This window comes from Eptatretus burgeri, chromosome 16 (genome assembly GCF_056783735.1).
Source record: "Eptatretus burgeri isolate ZD-2024b chromosome 16, Ebu_testis_v1, whole genome shotgun sequence".
In the NCBI taxonomy this organism is placed as follows: Eukaryota; Metazoa; Chordata; class Myxini; order Myxiniformes; family Myxinidae; genus Eptatretus; species Eptatretus burgeri.
In genome coordinates, this window is record NC_140976.1 from 54,911,049 (window position 1) to 54,936,719 (window position 25,671).

Genomic DNA, 25,671 nt, shown 5'->3' on the forward strand with positions numbered 1-25,671 from the left:
ACACTTGAGCTCAGATGATAACAGAGACAGGTGATCATCCTCTCTTAGGGATAGGACATTTCAGACACCCACCCGAAGGGACCGCCTCAGGTTAACCCAAGGAGACCGCCGTCTGGTGGACGACACCTCAGCACCACTCCGACACACTCTCCCGCAATCTGACCCAGGGATGTTACCCCGTGGTTTCCCTCCTATCATCAAAGATTGGGGGACCCGCAGGCTTTGCCCCAATCCCGTCATCCGGTGAGCTGTTAGGGTTAGGGTACTGCACAGGAGGTACTCCCACGGAGTGGGTTTTCAGATTTATTTGCGTTTTTGCGTTTTGCGGAATGAAGGGTTTTACGGTGGCTGGAGTGCAAATCCTGCCACCAACCTCATAATAAGAAGTAACCCAACTGCAGGAGGACGTCTGCAGACACAGTTGGGCACTAGATATGGATGGCCGTTGGCTCACAAGGAGCTCCTCCGCCCTTTGACAGGTTTTGTTTTTAATCCTGCTGGGTGTCCATATCCAAACACCCCCCTCACCAGATAACCTGGTGGGGGAGACGGTTTAGTCGCCGACAACCCGACCATGGAACAGGCTAGTACAGGTTTACATGGTACCTGTAGCAGGTCACAGATCGAACCTGACCTGACATGAATATATAGGTCCTTAGTTCAGTTATGCCGATAAGTCCGTGTTTAGTTAGATTTCGCCACCGTTGTTTAATGGGATTTATTTGTATCACCCGGGCTGTGATCTTTGAGTTAGCCGTTTTTCTTTACTATCATTATTTTGGACCAACCACAATGCCAACGACCAACCACCTTCTCCACCACGCCACCTACCAACCACCTTCTCCATGCCACCCACCAACCACCTTCACCACACCACCCACCACCTTCTCCACACCACCCACCAACCACGTCAACCACCAACCACCCTCTCCACACCGCCTTCATAACAACGACATCCCCCACCATCTCCTAAACCGCATCTCCCCCACCCAAATAACATCGCCTCACCTTCACCCCCGAAGCGACGCCATCTTTGCACCAGCCGCGGCGAGTCTCCAGCGAACAGCGTCGCTGCAAACCGACGCGGGGGGTTTCGTTGTTAGCGCAAGCGACAGTGATTTCACGCACGTCCGCTCTGTAAAAGCTTCGCCTCTGAAATCGGATCACAGGAGAAAAAGGGGCGGGGCCTGTGGAGGTCAGAGAGCGCAACCGACGGTGATTTCACACACGTCCGCTCTATAAAAGCTTCACCTCGGAAATCGGATCATAGGAGAAAAAGGGGCGGGGCCTGTGGAGGTCAGAGAGCGGAGGTCAGATCTCGTCTCGCCAACCCTATAAAAGGCCAAACGGAGCGCCAGTTCGAGGTCATAGTCATCGGTGGAGTCTGGAGGCGATCGGAGAAGTCTGGAGCCGGAAGAACACAGGCGGGGCGAAGTCCAGGGGAGCAGAGGATGCGCGAGGCAGAGAACGTGGCTGAGCCTGCAGTGCCGGGCAGACCTGTGCGTTTGTCTGGGGAGAGCCGGAGAGAGTTCGCCAGCCAGCGCCAAACGGTCTGAGGTGATCGGGCTTCGGAACAGTCCGAGCGTCGCTGAGGAACGGACGGGTTCTTACAAAGAGCATCAACTTTGAAAGAGCATCCAAACCCGTTCGTTCCTCTCAGAGCGTCGCTGGCTGAGGCCCGACGCACCCAGCCGCCTGGCAAGGCCTGGGCGCAACCGCGGCTATGCTAGCTGCCGTGGGGAAAGAGCGTCGCGGGTCGCCCCATCGAGGCACCACGATGGTGGAGGTAACCTGCAACGGTCTCGTGGGACTCCTGCGGTCCGCCAAGTCCCAAGTAATAAAGGCCTACGGGTCCAGTCTGACCCCCTTGTCTATGAGGGTGGTCTTTTCCCTGTTTCTTTGTGTGAATGTTGTGGCGCCATGTCCCACAAGTAGAACTGTGTAAGTGCTTGTAAATAATAATAAGAGACGGTTGTAGTGCTTGGCCTTATTAGTGTCTTGTCCCGACCCGCAACCATTGAATAACTGCATGCGTGTTTTGCATCCATTGCATGATTGTTTGTTTACGTGTGCATTATAAATAAATGTCATTGTGTGAATGTTAACCCGTTCGTCGTGTCCTCTTTCCCAAATTGAACTGCAATCTTGCTTTCGGAATAATAGCGGGCTCTTTAATAGCCGATAAAAGAATAGCCGAGGTCTCGCGATAATACACCGCTCGGTTATCCCAGAACGGAACAAACCACTTAAACAAACCACTTATATATACATATCTTTCCATATATATCCATAAATATCCATATATATCCATATATATCCATATATCCATATAGCCTGGTGTTGGCGCAGTGGCTTGGGATCCAAAAGATCCTGAGTTCAAGCCCCTTTGTGTGTGCCACTGAATCAATACACCAGGGGGTTGACTCAGCCTGTCATCCTTCCGAGGTAGGCGAAATGAGTACCAGTGTACTGGGCCGGTGTATACCCCGGTTAAAATAGGTGTACCAGATCCCTGTGTCGTAAGAGGCGACCAGGGTTGCATCAGGAAGGGCATCCGGCGTAAAACATGTGCCAAATCACTATGCGGATCATACGGATGATCCGCTGTGGCAACCCCTAACAGGAGCAGCCGAAAGAAGAAGATCCATATATCCATATATCCATATGGGATCGGGATGTGCAATGGGACTCGGCGAAGTGCATGCCACACGCTTCGATATATGTGTGTATATACACATATACTGAAACGCAAAAGAAACTTACCACCTTTAAAACCTGCAAATATCAACAACAACACTGCGTGTAGTAAATATGTGAACTTATTTGTGGACAATAGTGTCGTCAATGTCAGACAAAACGGTCACGGATGGTCACTTGAACCTTCAATGGTCACTTCATAGCACAGCTATTGAACAGCCGTTTTGACTGTCAGTGATTAGCCAAGGGGTACGGGATGATTTTAATGAGCTGCACGTGATGTCTTGATATTGGCTTTAAAAAGGCCAGTGCAAAATGGGCATTTCAATCAACATGCCATGATTGTCAAGGGATCAATGGCAGTGTGCCTTAGGCATACTGCAAGGCGGATTGAGCTACCGTGAGGTGGCACGTCGCCTTGGCTGTTCACACCAGACAATATCAGCCCTGGTCGACAGAGACACTCTCCACAACTCTGCAGATGACAGACCTCGATCAGGGAGGCCAAGAGTCACCACTGCAAGGCAGGACAGGCAGATGGTCCTAAGTCAGATAGCTTCAGACATTGAGGACTGAGTGGGACAGAATCCAGCAGCAATCCATCCAAAGACTGGTAGGCAGTGTGCGCCGACGATGCACTGCCTGTATCCAAAACAATGGTGGCCACACACGCTATTGAAAGGGGACTGACATTGCACCCTGTGCTGTTCTGTACTCGAGAACAAACTTATGAGATGGTGTATCTTGGTCAAAAACTTGATATGTCATCAATAAAATGCCAATGTTTCAATTAGCAATTGTTGGTTTGTTTTATTTTGTTATTGTTACAATTTTATTACATTTCAAACAAGTTGTAAGTTTCTTTTGCGTTTCAGTATATATATATATATATATATATATATATATATATATATATATATATATATATATATATATATATATATATATATGTAAAAAAAAATATATATATATATATATATATATATATATATATATATATATATATATATATATATATATATATATATATATATATATATATATATATATATATATATATATATATATATATATATATATATATATATATATATATATATATATATATATTGTTGTGCTTGAGGAAATTCGCAAACCACCATTCAGGTCCCGTAGGTGAGATATCTCTGTAAGTACATGTGTAGTTAGCCCAAACCCGTTGTTTAGAGGTAATAAATGTCATTCATTCGGGCTGCGACCCTTTAAGAAAAATGGGCTGCGACCCGTTTTTCTGTTCTATCTTTATTTTGAACCAACCACGTCTCAACCGCCATCACACAACAACCACCAACCGCAACTCCGCTTCACAACAACAACAACAACGCCAACAGCCACGACCTTTACCGTCACAACTCGCTCTCGCAATCATCGCATCACCGCCATTCCAAGCGTCACCGTGGCCAGGGACCACCACAATAAACCCTCCACCACCTTCACCTCTCCTGCCGCCATTCCCGCACCGCTTGTGGGCACCGATCCTGGACTCGTACAGGGCGCGCGCCGAGCAGCGGGTGCAAAAAGCGGCCTTTCCGGGGAAGTCAGATCAGGAATGATTCACGCCCACTTCTGTTCTGTCCTATCAGCGAGCGCGGGGCGATTTGGCCCCGCCTCCAGACGCGTCGGAGTAGAATCGATATATGCAGATTCGAGGATCAGGAATGATTCACGCCCACTTTTCCTCCGTCCAATGGGCGAGGGTGGCTCCGCCCCCAAGCCGATCCTGATCCGAAAATCTGCATATGGTTTCTCCTGCTGACTATAAAGCGCCGAGCGCGGGGCGAATCGGACGAGAGAAGAGTTCCTGTTTCGGGCTCGAGTTGGAGAAGAGTTTCTGTTTCGGGCTCGTGTTGGGGAGAAGAGTTTCTGTTTCGGGCTCGAGTTGGAGAGAAGAGTTTCTGTTTCGGGCTCGAGTTGGAGAGAAGAGTTTCTGTTTCGGGCTCGAGTGGGAGAAGAGTTTGTTTCGGGCTCGAGTTAGAGTAGAGAGTTTCTGTTTCGGGCTCGAGTTGGAGTAGAGAGTTTCTGTTCCGGGCTCGGGCGCGTTGTGGCGGCGGCGAAGTGTGGCAGCAGCGAAGTGTGGCAGCAGCAGTCAAGACGGGTGTGGAGGAGAGTCGGTCTGTCGGGGTTCGGAGTCTGTCGGGGAGCTGCAGAGAGGAGAAGCCGGGAACGCGGTCGAGGGCGCAGTGGAGTCGCTCGTCGTGGGACCCAAGCAAGCCAGCTATCCTCTTTCCCCAGAGCATCAACAACCCCCCCTGTCCCCCCCCCGCACTGAGATAGTGCGAAAAGGGGGGCCTCGTTCCCACCCCATTCCAAGCAGTGCCAACGAAACCCGCGGAGGAGCGCGGAGTCGGGGCACCGCCGCCATTTTGCGGCTCATCACAAGACGGGTAGGCTCTACGCGGTCTCGGCCCCAGGCCCGTCTGAACCCTTGTCGTAGAGGGTGGCCCTTTTTCTTTTGCTTTGGAGTATATGTGCTGTCGGCGCCGTCTGTAAAGTAAAACTGTGTAAGTGTTGCCGTGTGCTCGCGTAGTCAGTAGTAGATCTGCATTGTGTTTCTTTTGTTACATTTGCTTTTGGTGCATAATTGTTGTGTTCCTTTTGTTACATTTGCTTTTGGTGCATAATTGTTGTAATTGTATATGTGTGCTTTCCGTTTGCCGCGGAATAAATGTGAATTATGTTGAACTGTTTTTCCCGTTTCGCTTCGTCTTTTCTTTAATTGAATCTCCATCTTACTTCACGTAAAGGGTTGGTTGTGGGCTAAATACGCCCGACAATTAATCGGAACCGTCGAGGTTGACGATAACACCGCTCGGTTATCCCGATAGTACGGAACGGGTCGCTTAAAGTGGCCCGTGTCCGAAGTCGACCTGCGGCGAGGTGCGATCGCCCGATCTACCCTCCGTGTGGGTACTTAGGTAGGTCGAATTTGGCGAACAACCCTATCCCACGCGGGGGGGCGATTGGCACGATCGTGGTGAGGCCGAAAGGCCCACCCGTGACTAGTTCCCGGCGTTAGTCCGAGAGGGTTTGTCCGTCCGGTGGGCGACGTGCCGCGATTCGAGGTACGTGGCCGCTCGCACGCCGGCGGGCGCGAATTCGCAACAATATATATATATATATATATATATATATATATATATATATATATATATATATATATATATATATATATATATATATATATGTATGAGCCTGGTGTTGGCGCAGTGGTTCGGGCAGCGGCTTGGGATCCAAAAGGTCCTGAGTTCAATCCCCGTTGGGCCACTGAATTAATACACCAGGGGGTTGACTCAGCCTGTCATCCTTCTGAGGTCGGCGAAATGAGTACCAGTATACTGGGCCGGTGTATACCCCGGTTAAAATAGGTGTACCATATCCCTGTGTCGTAAGAGGCGACCAGGGTTGCGTCGCGAAGGGAATCCGGCGTAAAACATGTGCCAAATCATTATGCGGATCATACGGATGATCCGCTGTGGCGACCCCTAACGGGAGCAGCTGGAAGAAGAAGATATATATATATATATATATATATATATATATATATATATATATATATATATATATATATATATATATATGTATTGGTTCACGAGTCAGTAAGTGACTGCTATATTCTTTTCGAATTTTTTTTTTTTGATCTATATACCCTTATTTGTTGGTCCGGGTGTCGGTGTGTCTGTGTGTGTGTTTGTCCGGGATTTTTGACCCCCTTGCAGTTTTTCGACTTTGATGAAGTTTGGGTGGTAGGACCATTTTATGACCTCGTTGTTCCGCGTAGGTACTGGTTGCTAACGCCCCTTTGGTTGCCGAGCAACAGGACTTTGAATTTTTTTTTAAATCATAAAAAATTAATTTTTTCGAAAATAAAAAATGGAGCCACGAGCGACTGTAAGCAGTACATTCAGCCATATTGTCAAAAATTTCCAGCCGTATCCTATGAAATCTGTCGGAGAAGATAGACTTTGAATGAACCCTGGTCAAAAACAATAAAAAAACGAAGTTCGTTATATCTCGGGGACTATGAGTCAGATATACATGAAACTGGTGTGGTAGGTTCATGGTATATCCTAGTTATGTGTGAGAAAGAACCGTTGCTATGGACCCCTCCGTTGCCTCGCAACGGCCAAAAAACCTCTAAATGTGGGGGTATTTTAACGAAAAAACAATCTGCAGCATTAACCCTTGAAGCTAGAATCATGAATTTTCTTGTGCTTAATCGTCAGGTCATTCCCCATTGAACGGGCCCATCGCGTCAGGTTCTATTGGGTAGTCGACTACCCATGTCCGCCTACCGGCTTGTCTGTCTGTCTGTCTGTTCCGAGCATAGCTCCGTGGGTTTTGATCCGATCCTGATAAAATTTGGGTGGGAGGTTTATATCATGATCTAGTTGTGTTTTCCTGAGAATGGGCATGCTGCGCCCATTATGGGCGGAGCCACGCCCAAAAAACATGTGTTTTTAGGGGGTAACCAATTTCAAGTTACATCTTCTCCGAGGGGGTTTGTCGAATCTGACAGCGGTTTTGGTATTTGGTTTGCCCAATGGCACCTGCATAGCCCCACGGAGTTTGTTTTTTTTCATTTTCGTCCCAAGGTCACAAGGTCACAAGGTCATGAACTTAGAAAATGTCCAAAAAAATCAATAAATTGGGCATCAAGCTCCTAGGGTTTTCAACTGTTTCGAAAGAAAGTTGGTATGCAAGTAGTGCTCTTCGAGTACTACAACTTTCATCAATTACGTTTTTCCCGATTCCCGCCAGTTTGCCCGTGGCATCCCCTCGAAGGTCAAAAAATAACAAAGGCGAACCGTGTACATTGCTAATGAACCATCGCCGTCTCCAGACTATATATATATATATATATATATATATATATATATATATATATATATATATATATATATATATATATATATATATATATATATATATATATATATATATATATATATATATATATATATATATATATATATATATATATAAATGGAATACGGAAATATATAACAATGAAGAATGAGTCCAGTAATACTCCATATCGAAGGATGATACTGGAGAAAAAATGGCCACCCATTCAAATATGTACCAATGAGAGGCCTATAAACTACTATAGAGTGAAGGCATAAGCATTTTAAAGCCATAACTTTTATTCTCAAGCGTTTTCTGAACTACCAAGACTTAAAAAAAACGCCAGAATACATTGCTAAAGTACCAAATTAGGAGATCGCTAAAATGCCAATTTGTACTTCTTCTTTTTCTTGTGGTTCTTCCCCTCTCAAACCAATGTAAAACTGTAGCCCGACCGACCTCAACAACTGCTGAAGCTATGATGGTGATTCCAACGTGAGGAAGTTACTTTGTCTCTGGGCTGGTGCATGCAATGTAAAATATAAAAATATATGAAACATTATTCGTTTTATTAGGAAAATAAATCGAACGACAAATGTGGACCAAACCAGCCTTGGATTGTGGGAACCAAACCAAATCAGGATTCCAAAAGCAATACATATCCAAACCATCCCCAAATCAACTGAAACAATGTTTAAAACAATTTAATAACATACAAGTCTGAAGACGACAATGGTTCACGAGCAGTATTTGACGATGTAGATTGTTTCAGAAGTCAGGATGAGACAATGTGATAATGTTTGACCAAGTTATAAAAATGATCAACATGATGTGGTATGAGTGACAGGTTATTAGTTGCAAAATGTCGAAAACCCGGTTTCGTTCAACAACTTTCAAAATTTGACCTTTGCATAACCTTTAAAGGTCACAAAACAATGTTGTGGACATTAAAATAAGGAAACAGGATACGTGCTATAGCTTATTGGAGTTAGTTCGTCGAAGAAGGTCGAAAACCCGATTCGATTCCCACAACCTTGAAAATTTGACCTTTGTGAACTTTAAAGGTCAAAGGTCAAGTATTATGACCTTTGGTGCAATAACTTCCTCTGGAACATTCCAGGAACAATATAACGTCATTTGGCTACATGGCATTTTGCACTCCTCGGATTATCCATACTTTGATGAAATCAGCGTAAAAACAAACTTGAAGGGGGCGACACGGGAAAGGTGTTTGAGATAGAGCAAAATGGTTTCAAGACTTTAGGTGGGGAATGACCTCAAGATTATGCATAAAAAATATTGTCATCCGAGCTCTCAAAGTTTCGGCAGTCGTATGATTTTTATGTCAAAATTCGCAATTTTCTAAGTTTTTGACCTTGTGACCTTGACCTTGGGACGAAAATGAAAAATCGAGCTCAATGGGGGCTATGCAGGTGCCATTGGGCGAACCAAATACCGAAACCCCTACCAGATTCGACAAACCCCCTCAGAGAAGATGTAACTTGAAATCGGCTACCCCCTACAAACACATGTTTTTTGGGCGTGGCTCCACCCATAATGGGCGCAGCACACCCATTCTCAGGAAAACCCAACTACATCATGATATAAACCACCCACCCAAATTTTATCAGGATCGGATCAAAACCCACGGAGCTATGCCCGGGACAGACAGACAGACAGACAGACACACACATAACGAATATAGTGGTCACTTACTGACTCGTGAACCAATATGGATTTAATCCATACCAAAATAACAAAATATATCAAACATTACACATCTTTTTACTTTAAAAAAAATTGCAGAAACATGAAAAAAAAACATTTGAAAAAAATGTAAAAACAGAGGGATGATTTTTTTTTTTTAAACAACCAAACACCGTAGAAATGACACCACATTGCGACACCACAATACGATGCCACAAACGTCTTATGGATTACCATCAAGACATCTTTTGATGTTGTACCATCACAATTCCACAACAAAAGTAAAATGTCAAATGTTCAAAAGATGTCATGATGGTGGTGGTTGTATGGCAGCTTAGCTATCATTTCTTGAAGCACGACTGTGTCGCTGAGGCAGTGCCCCTCTACCAGTGCACACGTTGGAACTGGTACTCATTTCGCCGACCTCGGAAGGATGACAGGCTGAGTCAACCTCCTGGTGTATTGATTCAGCGGACGACGGGGCTTGAACTCAGGACCCTAGGATCCCAAGCCACCTCCCGAACCACTGAGCCAACACAAGGCTTTCTTGAGGGTAATCCATGAGGATTGTGGCATCGTAATGTGGTGTCATTCTTCATTGTAGTTCTTCTTATTATTCATTCTTATTCTTGTTCATCCTAACAATCCCACCACAAAAGTAAAATGTCAAAAGATGTCGTGATGGTAATCCGTAAGAGGATTGTGGTGTCATAGTGTGGCATCGTAACGTGGTGTCATTCCCCGAGGCAATAAAGCTACAGTTAGAACTATACTAAATGAGAGTTGTACTCTCATATACTACATTTATTAACAGGTCTAACTACAGTAGTCTGCACAGAATTACTATTTTTGCCTGGGTCTGACCTTGTTTGGTTATTTTTTGGAGATTTCATCCCTCAATGTCTTTACAATTTTTTTAAATGTTTTTTTTTCTTGTATATACATAAAGCTTCATGCTTTATATATTTTTTCCATACTGAGCACTGTTTTCCCATCAAGCAGGAAATGGGTTATTTTCGTAATCAGTTAGAATGAAATATTTTGGCCTGAATCGCTTGGATAGAGAATTATAATTCACGAATGTGAAACAATGGTAACAAAATAATCCATAATAATCACTCCCTTTGACCAAATGTAGTGGGTTTGTAATCAGCCAAACATGCAGATCTATGGTGTCCATGTAGCCTTTGCCACAGTTACCACATTTGAAAAATCGTTTCAAAGAAGGAAAATGAGGATCACAGTTGCAAACAAGTTCAATGCCCCAAACTGTCACTGAATAGCACTGACAGTTTGCTCCTTTATTTATAACTGACCTTGAGTGAGATGGTGCTTCCTGTAGCTTCAGAGGATTTGCTCAAGCAATGAAGTTGAGAATGTAACACGTACACAGTAAAACCTGTCCTTATATGTGTGCACAAATGTTTGTCCTTCATGGTACTTCAAATGATGTTTACTTGGCAGTAACAAAGCAAATAATCCATAATCATGTGCAGGTTAGGATTACTAGATAAACCATGTACTTAAAACCATGTCATCTATTGTGTCAACGGATTTTTACTACTCATTTACTCATTTTGATCGCAGGACATTTGAATAATGTGAAAATTTTCTCAGAGATCAGACAAACCCTTATCGACTTATGCACCAAAGATTACATTCAAATAAACATTGGGTACTTCAATTTATGCCTGGTGTTGGCTTTATGGTTCGGGTGACAGGCTTGGGATCCTTGGGTCCTGAGTTCAAAATCTGCTTGGCTGTTGAATGAATACCAGGTGGGGTTGACTCTGCCTGTCATCCTTCCGAATTTGGCAAAATGAGTACCAGCTTGCTGGGATGATTGAACCATTTGTGTGTCCTGTGTTGGAATGGTGATCCGTACAGGATTGTACCCAATAGCCCGTTTCGACAGCACCAAGACTCTGCACAGAGTATGGTCCCAATGGATGGATGGTACTTCAATGTGTGAACAAGCCATCATTGCCTTTGTAGTTCATTTTCATTCCTTGCTTGCAGACGAACAATTTCTGAAATTTTCGTTGCGATTGGTTTTACTGAACCCAAGATACAGTACATCTTACAAGGACATACTGTCCAATGAACTTGGACACAGCAGGAGGAGGCCATTTGGTCAATCATGCTTGTGATTCATGCAAACCTCATCAATTAAAACTGCAACGCAATGATGCTAACCCAATGGGATGGGGAGGGGGGAGAGGAATGGGAAGGAGAACAGTGGGACAGGCACAGGGTTTATTTATTATTTTTCAGAAGTGAAGAATGAACAAATGTCCCCAGCACATTCACTTTTTAATGAGCTCCTCTCACAGACATAACAATAACTGCACATGTATACAATAACCCATCCATAGACCCAAGTTATCTCCCAGTCATGCCCCCAAATGGACATGCACCTCTATATCTCCAAAGCTTCGAGCTACTGATCAAATTCGAGGTTAAACCCACCTACTGTTCTTGCTGCCACGACCTTTCCAGAGAGACTATATTCCATGCATTAAATACCGAGTGAAAGACCCCTGCCTTACTACCGTCCTAACTCTCCTCTTCTCTTATCTCAGGCTGTGGCCCTCGGTCTGGTCACTGTCATCTTGAGAAAAAAAGACCCAAAAAGAAAGGTTGAAAAATAATTGTTGCAATATGGAGACATTGGAGGAAGGTGGCATGATAGATCGGTGTATTAAAGTTGATCAGTTAAGTGGAAGAATGAAAATCTGTATTTCTATGCAATTGGTTCATGATGTTACTGACAGTACAACAGGAAAATGTGACATGTCATTCTTATTATTGCCCTGAAAATGCACAAAGCGGGCCACCAAAGAGGGTTCATGAACTCTGAATCATAACCACAAATTTCTGCATGCGAAAGCAGGTTATCCCCAATAGCACAGAGTAAATACTGAGATTATATATATATATATATATATATATATATATATATATATATATATATATATATATATATATATATATACATATATATATACACATATATATATATATATATATATATATATATATATATACATATATATATATATATATATATATATATATATATATATATATATATATACACATATATATATATATATATATATATATATATATATATATATATATATATATATATATATATATATATATATATATATATATATATATATATATATATATATATATATATATATATATATATATATATATATATGTATATATATATATATGTATATATTTATATATATATATATATATATATATATACATACATATACATATACATATACATATACATATATGAAGAAAGTTGCATAAACAAGGTAAGTGCTATGCTGTTTCAAACCCTTCCTAGAGGTCCTCCACAGCTGCAAAAACATTCACAAGTAGTATATGCATGAGAATCCCAATGTTCCACACCCCCTCATTCGCTGAAGAATAAGTGTCTGTCAACGCTTAAACTCATGCAATCTGTATCTGCCTGTGCATTCTTATTTTCATCATTGCATCTCTGCGTACAATAACTTCAAAAGTCACAATTGAGTTGTTTTTGTAAACAGCGAAACTTGGACCCACACGACAAAAAGCAGGCAAATCGGAAAAAAACAAAAAGGGAAGATAAAAGGTTCCTTGTTCTGTTCTTCCTGTGGTCATTTTACAACAACCTTCCCTGAAAAAGAGAGTAAACTGCGCTTGGTGTGATACTAATGTTTTGTCGAAGACTGTTTGCATCAGTTGTATATTGTTTCAACCAAAAGGGTTTAAAAGAAGAAAAAGAAGAACAAAACCAACCCTGCTGAACACTACTCACCAGCATGTTTACCACAATGTGTGGTGGAAAAGTCGTCGTGAAATGAGGCCACAAAGCAAAAATCACATGGATGGTGGCAGGAAACAAGACAAAAAGTGCTGACTGGTAATTTTCATCACTAGAGTTATAAGAATATTGCTAAAGCTGCCCCCCAACTGTTAAAAATAAGAATAAGCATTATTTAACAATTATCTAATTCCCAACATCAATAAAACTTGAGAAACACCAGGAATCTACTTTGACGTGAACTCCAAAATGCAAGTGATAAAGCCATTGCTACCTGATGACCTGATGACGGGACGGGTTGACAAATGCAAAAGTTAAAAAAAAAACACACAGGGACATCATGATGGCTTTGTTCCGGTGTCTCAAGCTCTCAACCAGCAGGTATGGGGATCGGTTTCGGCCCATTGACCGTGTCGTAGCAATCTATGAAGCTGCGCTTGGAAACTCCAGTTTTGTTGATCTTGGATCTCTGCATCTCCTACACATCTGGAGAAAAAACAGAAAGAATAAATAAATAAACAAACAAATGAATATATATTTTTTAAATTATAAAGTATTTTAAATGGTACAAAAGGATTTCCCCTTTGAAAAACGTTTCAGAGCCAAACATATGACTGTGTAAATATAATTTTTTTTTTGCAACTGGCTGGAAACATCTTGGTAAAGGATGAACGAACAACTGCTGCATGACCATTACTTCATGGGTGAGGGAAAAAAACTTTTAGATGCTGCTCACCTGATGAGATTAAAGAAAACGATCGACTTTTGTTAACTAAAACCCCCCCTCCCACTGTTGTTAATGAGGGAGGCCCTCTCGGAATATTGGGTTTGTGCGTGATGTAGTCTTCTTTAGCCAAAAGGAGAATTATTCCTCTGAACTCTCAAGATAGCATCGCACAAACACCCCCACATGACTTGTCTTGCATCAAACTCAAACCTTTTATACTTGGCCTAGCCTTTTGTACCACCGAATTGACGATGAACGTTGACAAGCTATTAACAGCAAATCTGGAACCAATAACGTGTTGAGCATTTTAAACAGATGAATACAATAAACCCGTGAGATATCAAAACAAGTTCTAACAACTGAAATACACTAGAGTTTGAAGAATGAGGAACAGTTAAATAGGGTAGCTCAGATGTAGCAAACTCACCATTAATCTGTTTAGTGTGGGTTCAACCCCCAACCTGATTATAAATTAACTGACAGGTTCTTCATGGGTAAAAGCCCTGTCACACCTTGACCATTTAGCCAGCGTATGCCTGACGTATGCAAAATTTGGCTAAAACGCTGGCACATGTCGAATACGTTATGGGTAAGTTTGTATACGTTAAGAGCACGCTGGCATACGTCGTAGTACGCTGGCATACGTCGTAGTATGCCGAGGTGTTAGACAAATTTTAACATGCTTGAAAATTTTCGACGTATGCCAGCGTATGACTCACACGTTCCGCATACGCTGGCCATAAGTTGTAGGCACGTTACGCGATCGTTGACACACATCAACACACGTTACTTGTAAGTTACTCATAAGTCAAAACACGTCAATGTAATGGTTAGCGTCAGTGTTCCAGACTCCATGGTTTTTTTTTCTTTGTTTTTCTTGGGTATGACGGTGATGTTGACACTTCGATTTCTAGTGCGGTTATAATAAAATATAATTAATAGGCTGCCGCTCAACGATTTAAATCATAACCGCACTAGAAATCGAAGTGTCAACATCACCGTCATACCGAAGAAAAAAATAAAAAATAAAAAAAACAGGGAGTCTGGAACACTGACGCTAACCATTACATTGACGCGTTTCCACTTATGAGTAACGTGTGTTAACGATCGCGTAGCGTGCCTACAACTTATGCCAGTATATGCGGAATGTGTGTCATACGTCGAGTACGTCGATAAATTTTCAACATGCTGAAAATTTCTCGACGTACTCGGCATATGACGACGTATGCCAGTGTGCTATTAACGTATACAAAACTTACCCATAACATATTCGAAGTGTGCCAGCTTGGTTCGGCAAATTTTTCATATGTTGGCTAAAATGTCAAGGCGTGACAGCGGCTTCACACTTCGATGTCTCGTGCGGTTATGATTTGAATCGTCGAGCTGCAGCCTATGAATAGCCTATGCCACGTGATCGTCGGCGATACGCTGCTGCGCTATGCATAAGTTAGACTATCATTGGGCATAGGTTGTGAATGCCGACAACACGCTCAGCATTCGTTGGTATAAGTTATCTATATGTGATTAAAACGTTCTGTGTAAGTTACTAATATGTTATGCATACTTCCAACACGTTATTATATGCCCAAAACTTAAAAAAAACATCAATAGTTCAGCGTACGCCAGCGTTTTACATACATTTTGAGACCTTGCCATACGCTGGCGAAAACCTCAAGGTATGACAGGGCCTTTAGGTGTTTTATCAATGAGTATGCCATTTATTTGAAGAGGTAGTCAAGCTGGCAGTTCCAGGGTCCCACTAGGGATCGTGCAAGCAAGCATTTGCCAATGGACGTTAATTATACCTTTGGACTAGACCAGGGGTCATGTCTGTAAGTAATCATTGATGGATGCTTAAGATCTTTTTCTTCTTCATCCTTTTATTGTGGTTATGCAGTTATCGCATTTCCTCACACGTCCAACTCCTCCCTAGAAAAATTAATGCCAATACCAGCGGTGTTGCAGCGGTGACCCATCCAAGATTTCAATCCTTGCCAACAAACAGCTTCGGTAAAACTAACACCATATACAGCATGATGCATGGGTTTGAGTACAAGTTAACCACTCCCCTATCCAAGAACTTCACAATATAGACATTCCTTGTATGCCAAGTGCAGGTCATTACATCATAAAGGAGTTTTAAAGTTGCGACTAAACGTCATAAACCAAACAGCTATCTCCATATAGGTACTCCATATCGGAGACATCAAGTGGTATTGAACGGGTGATTATTTATCATGATGTTAATTACCCCACACACGTGAAGCAAAAAGCGAGGTAAAGCAATTGGCTCACTCGGTCGGTCTGTCTGTCTGTCTAAAAACGTCAGATTATGATCGAGGAACAATTTAATTTCAATCCGATGTTACATTTCGAACACAAATCGGAAAAACGAACCTGCAGTTTAGCAGTACGCTGGCTCTGAATTATACCGATCGACCAAGTGCAGAGAGGAGTTAGATATTTTGTTTTTTTTAGTCCGTCTGTCTATCTGGCAGTCAAACAAAATTGAAAATCATTCCAAACAGGAAACTCACTGTTTTTAAGGACGTCATAAAGGAAACAAACAACAGGTACGAATAACTAATGTAACTTGTTAAATAAGGTGGTGTAAAAGACTGTGTATCAACTTCTGAAAATATTTTTTTCTACAACTTTTCAAAATCATTATTTTATTTCAATATAATTACAAACTTGAACGCTGCAGAACACAAATCCAGTTATTGGCACTTTCAAAAACCTTTAGTTCAGCAGTACTTGGACAAAACATTACACCATTTTACATCATCTCGACCAATCAAATTTGCTACTTGCAGACCCCGCCCATGTCTTTGTTTCTAAAAACTGCGTGGGGTAAGGCGTTCTATGAACTCTAGTTTCCAGCTTTTTCTTTGCTCTCTGCAGCTGTCCTTGCATGCACTTTTGGAGGTGCCTTGTATTCTGCCCATTGACTGCCTCACCTGCTGCTCGTTTGTAGTGCAGATACCACAAAGCTCTTCTTCCGTGACCAAGCTCAGACAGATAACCATGGATGCCTTTTGAGGGAACAAAATATTCATGCTAGCTCTTGCTGTCTTTATAACTTGCAATTCAAAAAGGCCATAACAACACGTAAAACAAAGTGTCCATGAACTTTCACTGAAATTTTGGAGCACTGGTTGAACAAAGACGGTGTTGTGCTTAAATGGGGGTAAACAATAAACACAATTCAATCACGGGAGCAATCATAAAGTTAATCCGATGTTAATCACGATGGTTCCGGCTGCCAGCTTATCATGTTGAAAACAAATGGCTGCACATGAAGATTTCAAGCTGCTCGTGCCACACTGACAAGGTGCCAGCTTAATTTGCTGGCCACATTGGATGGAGCTGGGCCATGTGGGTATGCCGTCGACCTTTTACCATTTTGTCTCACTGTTTACTGTGTGTTTGGTAAACCAAGAACTCGAGTTTGGGACAAGTCCAGAATGTTCGAGGTCAAAATCGTGCCACCGATTTTGTCTCGACCACATCCAACTAGCCTGTTTCGGTGCCACTGCAGGACGAAGGACTCTTTCAACATTGTCCGTTATTGTATGTTCAACGCAATTTGCAGCCATTTTACTGCATTTAATTTTTCGATTTCATCTCTCCACCTGATACTACTTGTTTGCTCTTTCATTGCTTCTTCGAGGTAATTCTGACTGCTGTCCTGGTTTCAGAGTTTGGAGAATGTGAACTGACATATTGTGTGAACCGTTGCTTTTGCGTACGCCAGCCGTGCCTTTCCGTCACATCAAGGATGGGTTTATTCAAAAGACAGCATGACGTGCTTCATACACATATTGCATGTCCATCTGAGTCTCAATGGGGATGTAAAATGACGTGAAATACATGGAAAAAGGATCTTTATAACATGTAGTTCTTGTTCTTGTTGGTGATGTGGCCGTGGTTGTTGTTCTTTGTGTGTTCCTTCTGCGTACTTTTATCTTTTTTTCTATTGTTTGGATAAGTAGGACTCCAGTGATCTGCAAAAGTACAGTATTCACCCCCCTCCAAAGTTTCACACATTTTGATGCCGCCTGGCTATTTTCATGACACTTTCAAATCAAACGTAATCTATTGTCTTCATAAATCACTCCAAAGTGAAAAAGCTAAAAAAAATTCTGATAAAATGTGAATCAGTTTGATTCACAGAGAAAAATCACAAGATTCTCAGTTGCATCGGTTTTCAAACCCTTTTCCAAATCCACCCTAAATCACTTCAGGAGCAAATTATTTGTTTGAAATGTTACAAAATAAGTGTAATATGTTTCACCTGTATGTAATCAGTAGTTTAACTTAAAAATTAAGCTTCTACACTGACTTGTCGAAGGACTTTTAAGGTTCAACTCACTTGGTCAACCAACAAGGCAAACATGAAGACCAAAGGAGCTTTCCAAAGAATTCAGACATAAAGTGATGGAGAAGCACCGTTCAGGAGAGGGTTATAAGAAGATTTCAAAGTCACTCATTATCCCTTTGAGTATGGTGAAACCCATCACTATGATGAGGAAGACGTATCATACCACCCAGACTCTACCCAGATCAGGTTTCCCACCCAAATTCAGTAGCCGGGAAAGCAGGAAGCTGGTTCGCGATGTCACTGTAAATCCAGCAATGACTTTGAAAGATCTGCAATGCTCTATGTCTGAGATGGGGGTCAGTGTTCATCAATCAACAATATCTCGTTCCCTTCACAAAACTGGCCTCTTTGAACAGATGGCAAGATAGGAGCCATTACTGGAAAAGACGCATCTAAAAGCTAGTATGACGTTTGCGAAAAATCATCTTCATGATACTGCAGGCATGTGGAGAAAGGTTTTGTGGTCAGACCAGAAATTTAACTTTTGGTCTAAATTCAAAGCATTACGTCTGGTGCAAGCCGAACATTACACATCAACCAGTAAACACCATCCCTACTGTCAAACATGGTGGTGGCAGCATCATGTTATGGGGTTGCTTTTCATCAGCAGGGTCTGGCAAGCTTGTCAGGATGGAAGTGACAATGGATGGTGAAAAGTACAGGAGAATCCTTGATGAAAACCTGCTTGAGTCAGCCATGAATCTGAAACTGGGTATGAGATTCACATTTCAGCAGGACAATGATCCGAAGCACAAAGCTAAAACCACATTGGAGTGGCTGAATAAGAAGAAAATAAATGTTCTTGAGTGGCCCAGTCAAAGTCCTGACTTGAACCAAATTGAAAATTTATGGCGAGACTTGAAGATTGCAGTCCATCGACGATCCTCATCAAACTTGGCGGAACTAGAGCAATTTTCACATGAACAATGGGCAAAGATTTCACCATGTAACTGTGCAAAGCTGGAAGAGACCTACCCAAAAAGAGTCGTCACGATCATTGCTGCAAAAGGTGCTTCCAACAAGTACTGATCTCAGGGGCTGAATACTTTGACAACCAGTGAATTTTGATTTGTACATGTTTTTTGCAGGAATTACTGACATGTAACCTCCTTCAACTATAGCAGTATTTAGTTTGATCTCTCCAGTTATGAATAAAATAAGTTAATTTGGAAAAATAGTTTCTTTATAATTTGTAATTCATCTAAATGTGGCATTATTGGTGGGGGTGGATACTTTTGCAGGCAACTGTATGTATAATTTTGTGTACTCCTTCCATGTCATTCACACTTTATTCTAAGGGGTTCCTGTTGTTGGCCCGTTGGAGCCGTTATATTAAAGCTCTGGGTTCCGCTTCTTCTTTTCCTTCCATTCCTGAAGGCTTTTAAGACAGGCAATCTTGCGATTAAACGGACACAAATTTTTGTTCCAAGTAAATCGATTATTATTGTCTGTTCAACCATCCCATTTTCATTATTCTACGGGAGCAGGAACACTTCAGCACAAAGCGTGCATGGGCGGACGTGCAGACATACACACTGCTCCTTTTAGTAATAGAAGATGATTGGTTAAGGATAACTTGGGTAAGCAGCAAATAACGAGTTCAATTTATCTTATGAACACTGCAGCAGGGGTCCTTTTTTGGTTAAATGGCTAGTTTATTTCAACCACTTGGAATTCAGGCCACAACCAGCTCCACAATTTGGGGATGATCGCCTGGGTGAACCATGAGTGGTCATGAGCTCTGAGCATGCAATAACACACACATTCAGGACTCAGGACTCAGGACTCAGGATCCAAGGATCCCAAGCCTGCCACCTTAACCACTAAGTCAATGCCAGGCTTGATGCTAAGACGATATAAAGCTTGTATGATGGAATTTGTTTTGACACCATTGAAGGCTTTTCATATTCAATAAATGCTTAGGCACAAGCTGAGAAATACCAATATATTTTCTTAAGTTTCCCAGAAGCCGATTGATTTTTTTGATGAAAGACCGGATAGCCACAAAGGTGGAGAGATCGATGCCGAAACGAAGGAGACCAATAGGAAGGCTGAAAAGAAGATGCAATAATGGAATGATGGAAATGGCTAACCATTATTGATCCATTGTTGAGTATCTTCTGAAAACTACTTGGTCTTTCGGTTGATTGTTTTCATTCAATTGTGAGTTCTCTCTTGATAACTTTTATGACCAATTGGTAAATATCGCAGAGCAGGCTAATTGGAGGACAATTCTTTAAATGAGTCTTTGTCTCCATTTTTGTGGGTTCGTATGAGCTCTGAATTTTTCCAAATTAGGGGGAGATTTTTTTTTTAATTCCACTGCTGTGTAGTTTGCCCAAATTACTGTGAAGTGAGAAGTTCTCCAAGGTGTCTTTTGCCCTTTCATGCTCTTTGATCAAGCTCAATGTCATCGGTGGTCACTGATGGGATGGCTTCGTTGATCTTTTTTGTTTTGTTGTACTTGATATACTAGTAAACTGAACTGTTTTTAGCTTGTTTATGACAAAGTCGAGATGAGCTGTAAAAGCATAACAATGTCCTTAAGTCAGTCCATCCTTTCTTCTGGCAGTGAGTGGGTCCATTAACATTTCCCCTCCACTCCTCTGAGGCGGCTCAACCGATTGTTGTGAAACTCAGCATGATGATTCATGATGTCTATGCGTAAAAAGTAACGGAGCCATTTAAAAAATTTCCATTCGGGTGGTGGGATAATTATAGAATTAACTCAAAATGTAATCTGTGTTTGTTTGTCCATCACATAATATGTGCATCACAACCTGTCATCTCAGGAGATGTTGAGTTGTTTAATTTAAACATCTTAATTTAATTTGATCTTTATCGTAATTTAATTTAACCTCTGAATTAAATTTTAACCACTTAATGTCATTAATAGCCTCTTGCTTTGAAGAATGGGAAAGAGAGGTGGTGGTAGCAGAGATGGGACAGTCCTTTTAGTCCTCTTTTAGTCCCTTTTACCCTTCTAGTCCTTTTATTTGTTATTTTTTATAACCCAGATCCTATCGACACTTTACACCCTTTCGACCCCTTAAGATCCTCTAGACCCATTGACCCTTTACTTTAAACCTTTTAAGACCATTTAGATTTTAGACCTTTACATCCTTTGCTTCCTTTAGACCCCTTTTAGACCCTATAGACCCATTCGACCATAACTACTATTAGGACATACCCTTTGGACCCCTTAAGACCATTTAGACTTTTAGACACTTGAAAACCTTAGACCTTTTAAGACCCTTTACACACCTTTAGACATTTACATCCTTCAGTCCCATAAGACCCTAACTACTTTTGGAACGTACTCTTTCGACCTTTAGACCCCTTAGACCCGACAGACTTTTAGACCCCTTATGGCCCTTAAACCCCTTAATCCTGGATACCCTTTTCACCTTCAGACTGTTTAAGAATCTTTAGACCCCTTTAGACTTTTAAGACCCTTTCAACGATTTAGACCCCTTTAGACTTTTAAGACCCTTTCAACGATTTAGACCTCTTTAGACTTTTAAGACCCTTTCAACGATTTAGACCATTACACCTTTTTGATCCTATCAACCCTTCAGATCCTTTTGACCCCCGAGACCCTAACTACGATTGGAATGTACCAGTTAGACCCCTTATATCTCATAAACCCTTTAGACGCCTTATGACCCTTTAAACCCCGATAAACCCTTTAGACCTCTTTAGTCCTTTTTAGTTATTTTATGACCCTTTTAGTGCTTTTAAGACCCTTCCAACACTTTGGACTCCTTTACACCCTTACACCCTTTAGACTGCTTTGTATTGATTCTTTACACCCGTTTAGAGTCTAAAAGGGTTTAAGAGTCCTTCCACTGGACAAACGCGAATGGAACGTTTTTCATCGATTCAGGACCCACTCATCAGACATAGTTTTCAGTGTGTGACTACAATCGTGTTATCAGGCCTTTCAGCCTCCACGGGCCCCTAATTTTATATCAACTCAAACTGAAAATCAACTTTATCACCTAATGCCCCTCAACAACAACCACCCTCCATTGGGAGACGAGCATCTGTCCCAGTTGGGATTATTCCATTTTTTTATATTTTTTTTACTATGGGGCTGATCAAAAACATTTTTTGGTACACTGAATGACACAACCTCCACCATAGCAACTAGAGTGTTCATAGAACATGTTACCCTGCACAGTGTATTAGACTTTTAGACACTTGAAAACCTTAGACCTTTTAAGACCCTTTACACACCTTTAGACATTTACATCCTTCAGTCCCATAAGACCGTATTTCAGGTACCGTATTTACTGTACTTCAATTTAAATAAAATAATGATTTTAAAGATCATTTTTAAAAAATTCGCTGTTGAAGTTTAGCACGATTGAAGCAGTCTTGTACAACACCCTAAAACACCACCTTATTTAACATGTCCAAGAACTGCAAAACGGAGGTTGTAGCAACTTAACTCGCCCCCCCCCCCACCCGCCCTGCTCCCCAAGGGAGATTTCTGCCTTGGACAAATTTCATGTGAAGGTGTCTTTCGCTCAGCGTGGTGCTTCCTGGGGGCACAGTACCTACTGGAAGTAAAAACTATTCGAACCACAAACCATTCTGTCAAGTCTTCCAATGTACAATTACCTTTTTAAAAAAAAAAAAGTCACCACTGTGAGTTTTTTTAAACAGTCGCTGCTGAAAGAAATTTGGCGTAAACCCGATGTCCTTGAAGTGTTGTATGCTTATTACGTTCTCCATAGACTAATGGATCCGAGCCATTTCAACTTGCTCGGCCTCGAGGTCAGGTGATCAAACGAGTCCTTTCGCATGAATGATGTATTCCATTGCCTGTCTGATTTTTCCCGGCATAACATTTTGTGGACTGCACATGGATTGTATAAATAACATATATTGGGGCCTCATGTCATTTCTCCCAGGCGGGGCTTCAAGTGTGATGTGTGATATTGCCCCGAGACCATTACGGCTGAATTGTGACCTTTATTTGATGCATAATCCCATCGGTAACGCACACTCGCAACAACGCTGTCCAGCCTGGGTTTTAATCTCAACCCAGCTATAAACTGTCATCCTGGTGTTTCACGGGATATATATATATATATATATATATATATATATATATATATATATATATATATATATATATATATATATATATATATATATATATATATATATATATATATATATATATATATATATATATATATATATATATATATATATATATATATATACAGGAGAGCCTGTTGTTGGCGCAGTGGTTAAGGCCCGGTCACACCTTGACGTTTTAGCCAACGTATGCCGATTTTTGATTTTTTTTTCTAAAACGCTGGCACACGTTGAATACGTTATGGGTAAGTTTTGATAATATTGAGAGCACGCTGAAAAACACTGCCATACGTCGTTGTACGTTGGCTTTAAACGTTGTACTTTTTGGTTGTCCTCAAATTTTTTCATGCTTGAAATTTCACGACGTATGCCGGCGTATGACTCACACGTTCCGCTACGCTGGCCACAAGTTGTATGCATGGTCTGCGATCGTTGACAGACGTCAACACATGCTACTTGTAAGTTAATCATAAGTTGAGACACGCCGAGGTAATGTTTAGCGTACCCGAAACTTATTTCTAACCTATGATTAACGTGTTGTTGGCACGTTACGCGATCGTTGCCACACATTGACAGACGTTACTTTTAAGTTACTCATAGGCTGAAACACGTCGGTATCATGGATCGTCCTTGCGTCAGCGTCCACGGCCACGGCCAGGACACTTATTTGCAGCATTCTTGAAACTTTTCTTCGGCATGACGAGGATGTTCACACTTCGATGTCTAGCTTGGCTATGATTCCAATTGTCCATCGGCAGCGTCTATTTAAAATAGTGGGGTTTGAGCGATTTAGCACGTTCAATAGAAACGATTAAAATTTCCGAGTGCCAGCGTCAAAAAAACAAAGGCGAGTGACAGCAATTTAAATCGTTCATTGTAAACAATGAAACTAGCTGAGTGGTACCGTTTAAAAGTCGTTGAGTGTAAAAAAAATCCAATTGTTGAGCGCAAGCGTCTACTTTCAATAGTGGAGATGCAGCCATTTAAATCATTGAGTTTATCATTTAAATCGTTAAACGCAAGGACGATCCATCATAACCCACACCCTCCCCTCACACTCACCTACTACTGCCAACATGAACAAACTACTACTAATACTAATACTAATACTAATATTAATACTGATACTGATACTGTTACTGCTGACATGGACATCGACTCAAAAAGGACTCGAAAACACTGTTGAGTTCCCCTTTTATGAGCAGCATTTTTATATACCAATTCCCAAAACCGCTGGGAACACGTCTTTATATGGCAGTTGTAAGCTAGAAACACGTTAATTTATTTTTTTTGTCGAACGGAAGACGTCATTGGAATACGTCTACATACGTCGATGTGTGTTGGGAATACGTAAAGAATTAGTTCAAAGCACGTCAAACATGAGTTAGAAATAAGTTTCGCGTAAAAAAGACATTACCGCGACGTGTTTCGACTTATGAGTAGCTTATAAGTAGCCTTTGTGGACGTGTGTAAGCGTCCGCATATCGTGTGTAAAACTTATCCCCATCGCATGCAGAACGTGTGTCATACGCCGAGTACGTCGTAAAATTTTGAACATGTTTAAAATTTCTTGACGTACTCTACTTACTACGACGTATGATAGCGTACTTTAGCGTTCTACTCACGTATACCAAACTTACTCATACCGTATTTGACGTGCCCCAACGTTTTAGACACATTTTTCTTAGGTCGGCATACGCTGGCAAGATCGCCAAGGTGTGACCGCGATGTTGACACTTCCATTTCTACGGCAGTTATGATTCGAATCGTTGTGCGTCAGCCTTTTAATAGGCTACGTCACGACATCGTCGGCGATGGGTGCAACGCGCTATGCCTAAGTTAGACTATCGTTGGGCATCGGTTGTGTAGGCCGACAACAGGTTCAGCATTCCTTGGTATAAGTTATCTATAACACAACGAAACGTTCTGTGTCCGTTACCAATGCGTTATACATAAGACCAAGTCGCTATGAATACGTCTGAATCTTTAAAAAAAACATCAAAAGTTCAACGTAAGCCAGCGTTTTAGATACATTTTAATACGTTGCCATCGCTGGCTAAAACGTCAAGGTGTGACCGGGCCTTAACATGCTGCCCTTGTTGTTGCTTCATACCCTCCATAACCTTGCTCTTCCATGAGCCTTGGTCTCGCAGAGAAAAAAAACCAAACTTGTAGAGAAAGGTCATGTGTGGTTGACAGTTGTTGCAACTTACCTTGGACTTTCTTGTAACAACTGTTGCAGTGCACTCTTTGGTTGATAACCAAAAGGGACATACCCTCACCGTTATCCCCAAAGGGTGCATCACATTTGTGACACTGGAGGAA

The 25,671-nt window shown here is 41.6% G+C and overlaps 1 protein-coding gene across 1 annotated transcript in view; it reads right to left on the bottom strand.

Annotated features, from left to right (window-relative positions):
- Nucleotides 1-11,532: 11,532 nt before the first annotated feature.
- LOC147011094 (uncharacterized) overlaps nucleotides 11,533-25,671 on the bottom strand; it is a 45,999-nt gene continuing 31,860 nt past the window's right edge. Inside the window, exons 9-10 of the mRNA XM_085859843.1 lie at nucleotides 25,560-25,662; nucleotides 11,533-13,609 (exon numbers count right to left, since the gene is read on the bottom strand). Coding sequence (XP_085715969.1) covers nucleotides 13,602-13,609; nucleotides 25,560-25,662 — 111 coding nt within the window. The 3' untranslated portion in view covers nucleotides 11,533-13,601. The remainder of the gene's footprint in view (nucleotides 13,610-25,559; nucleotides 25,663-25,671) is intronic.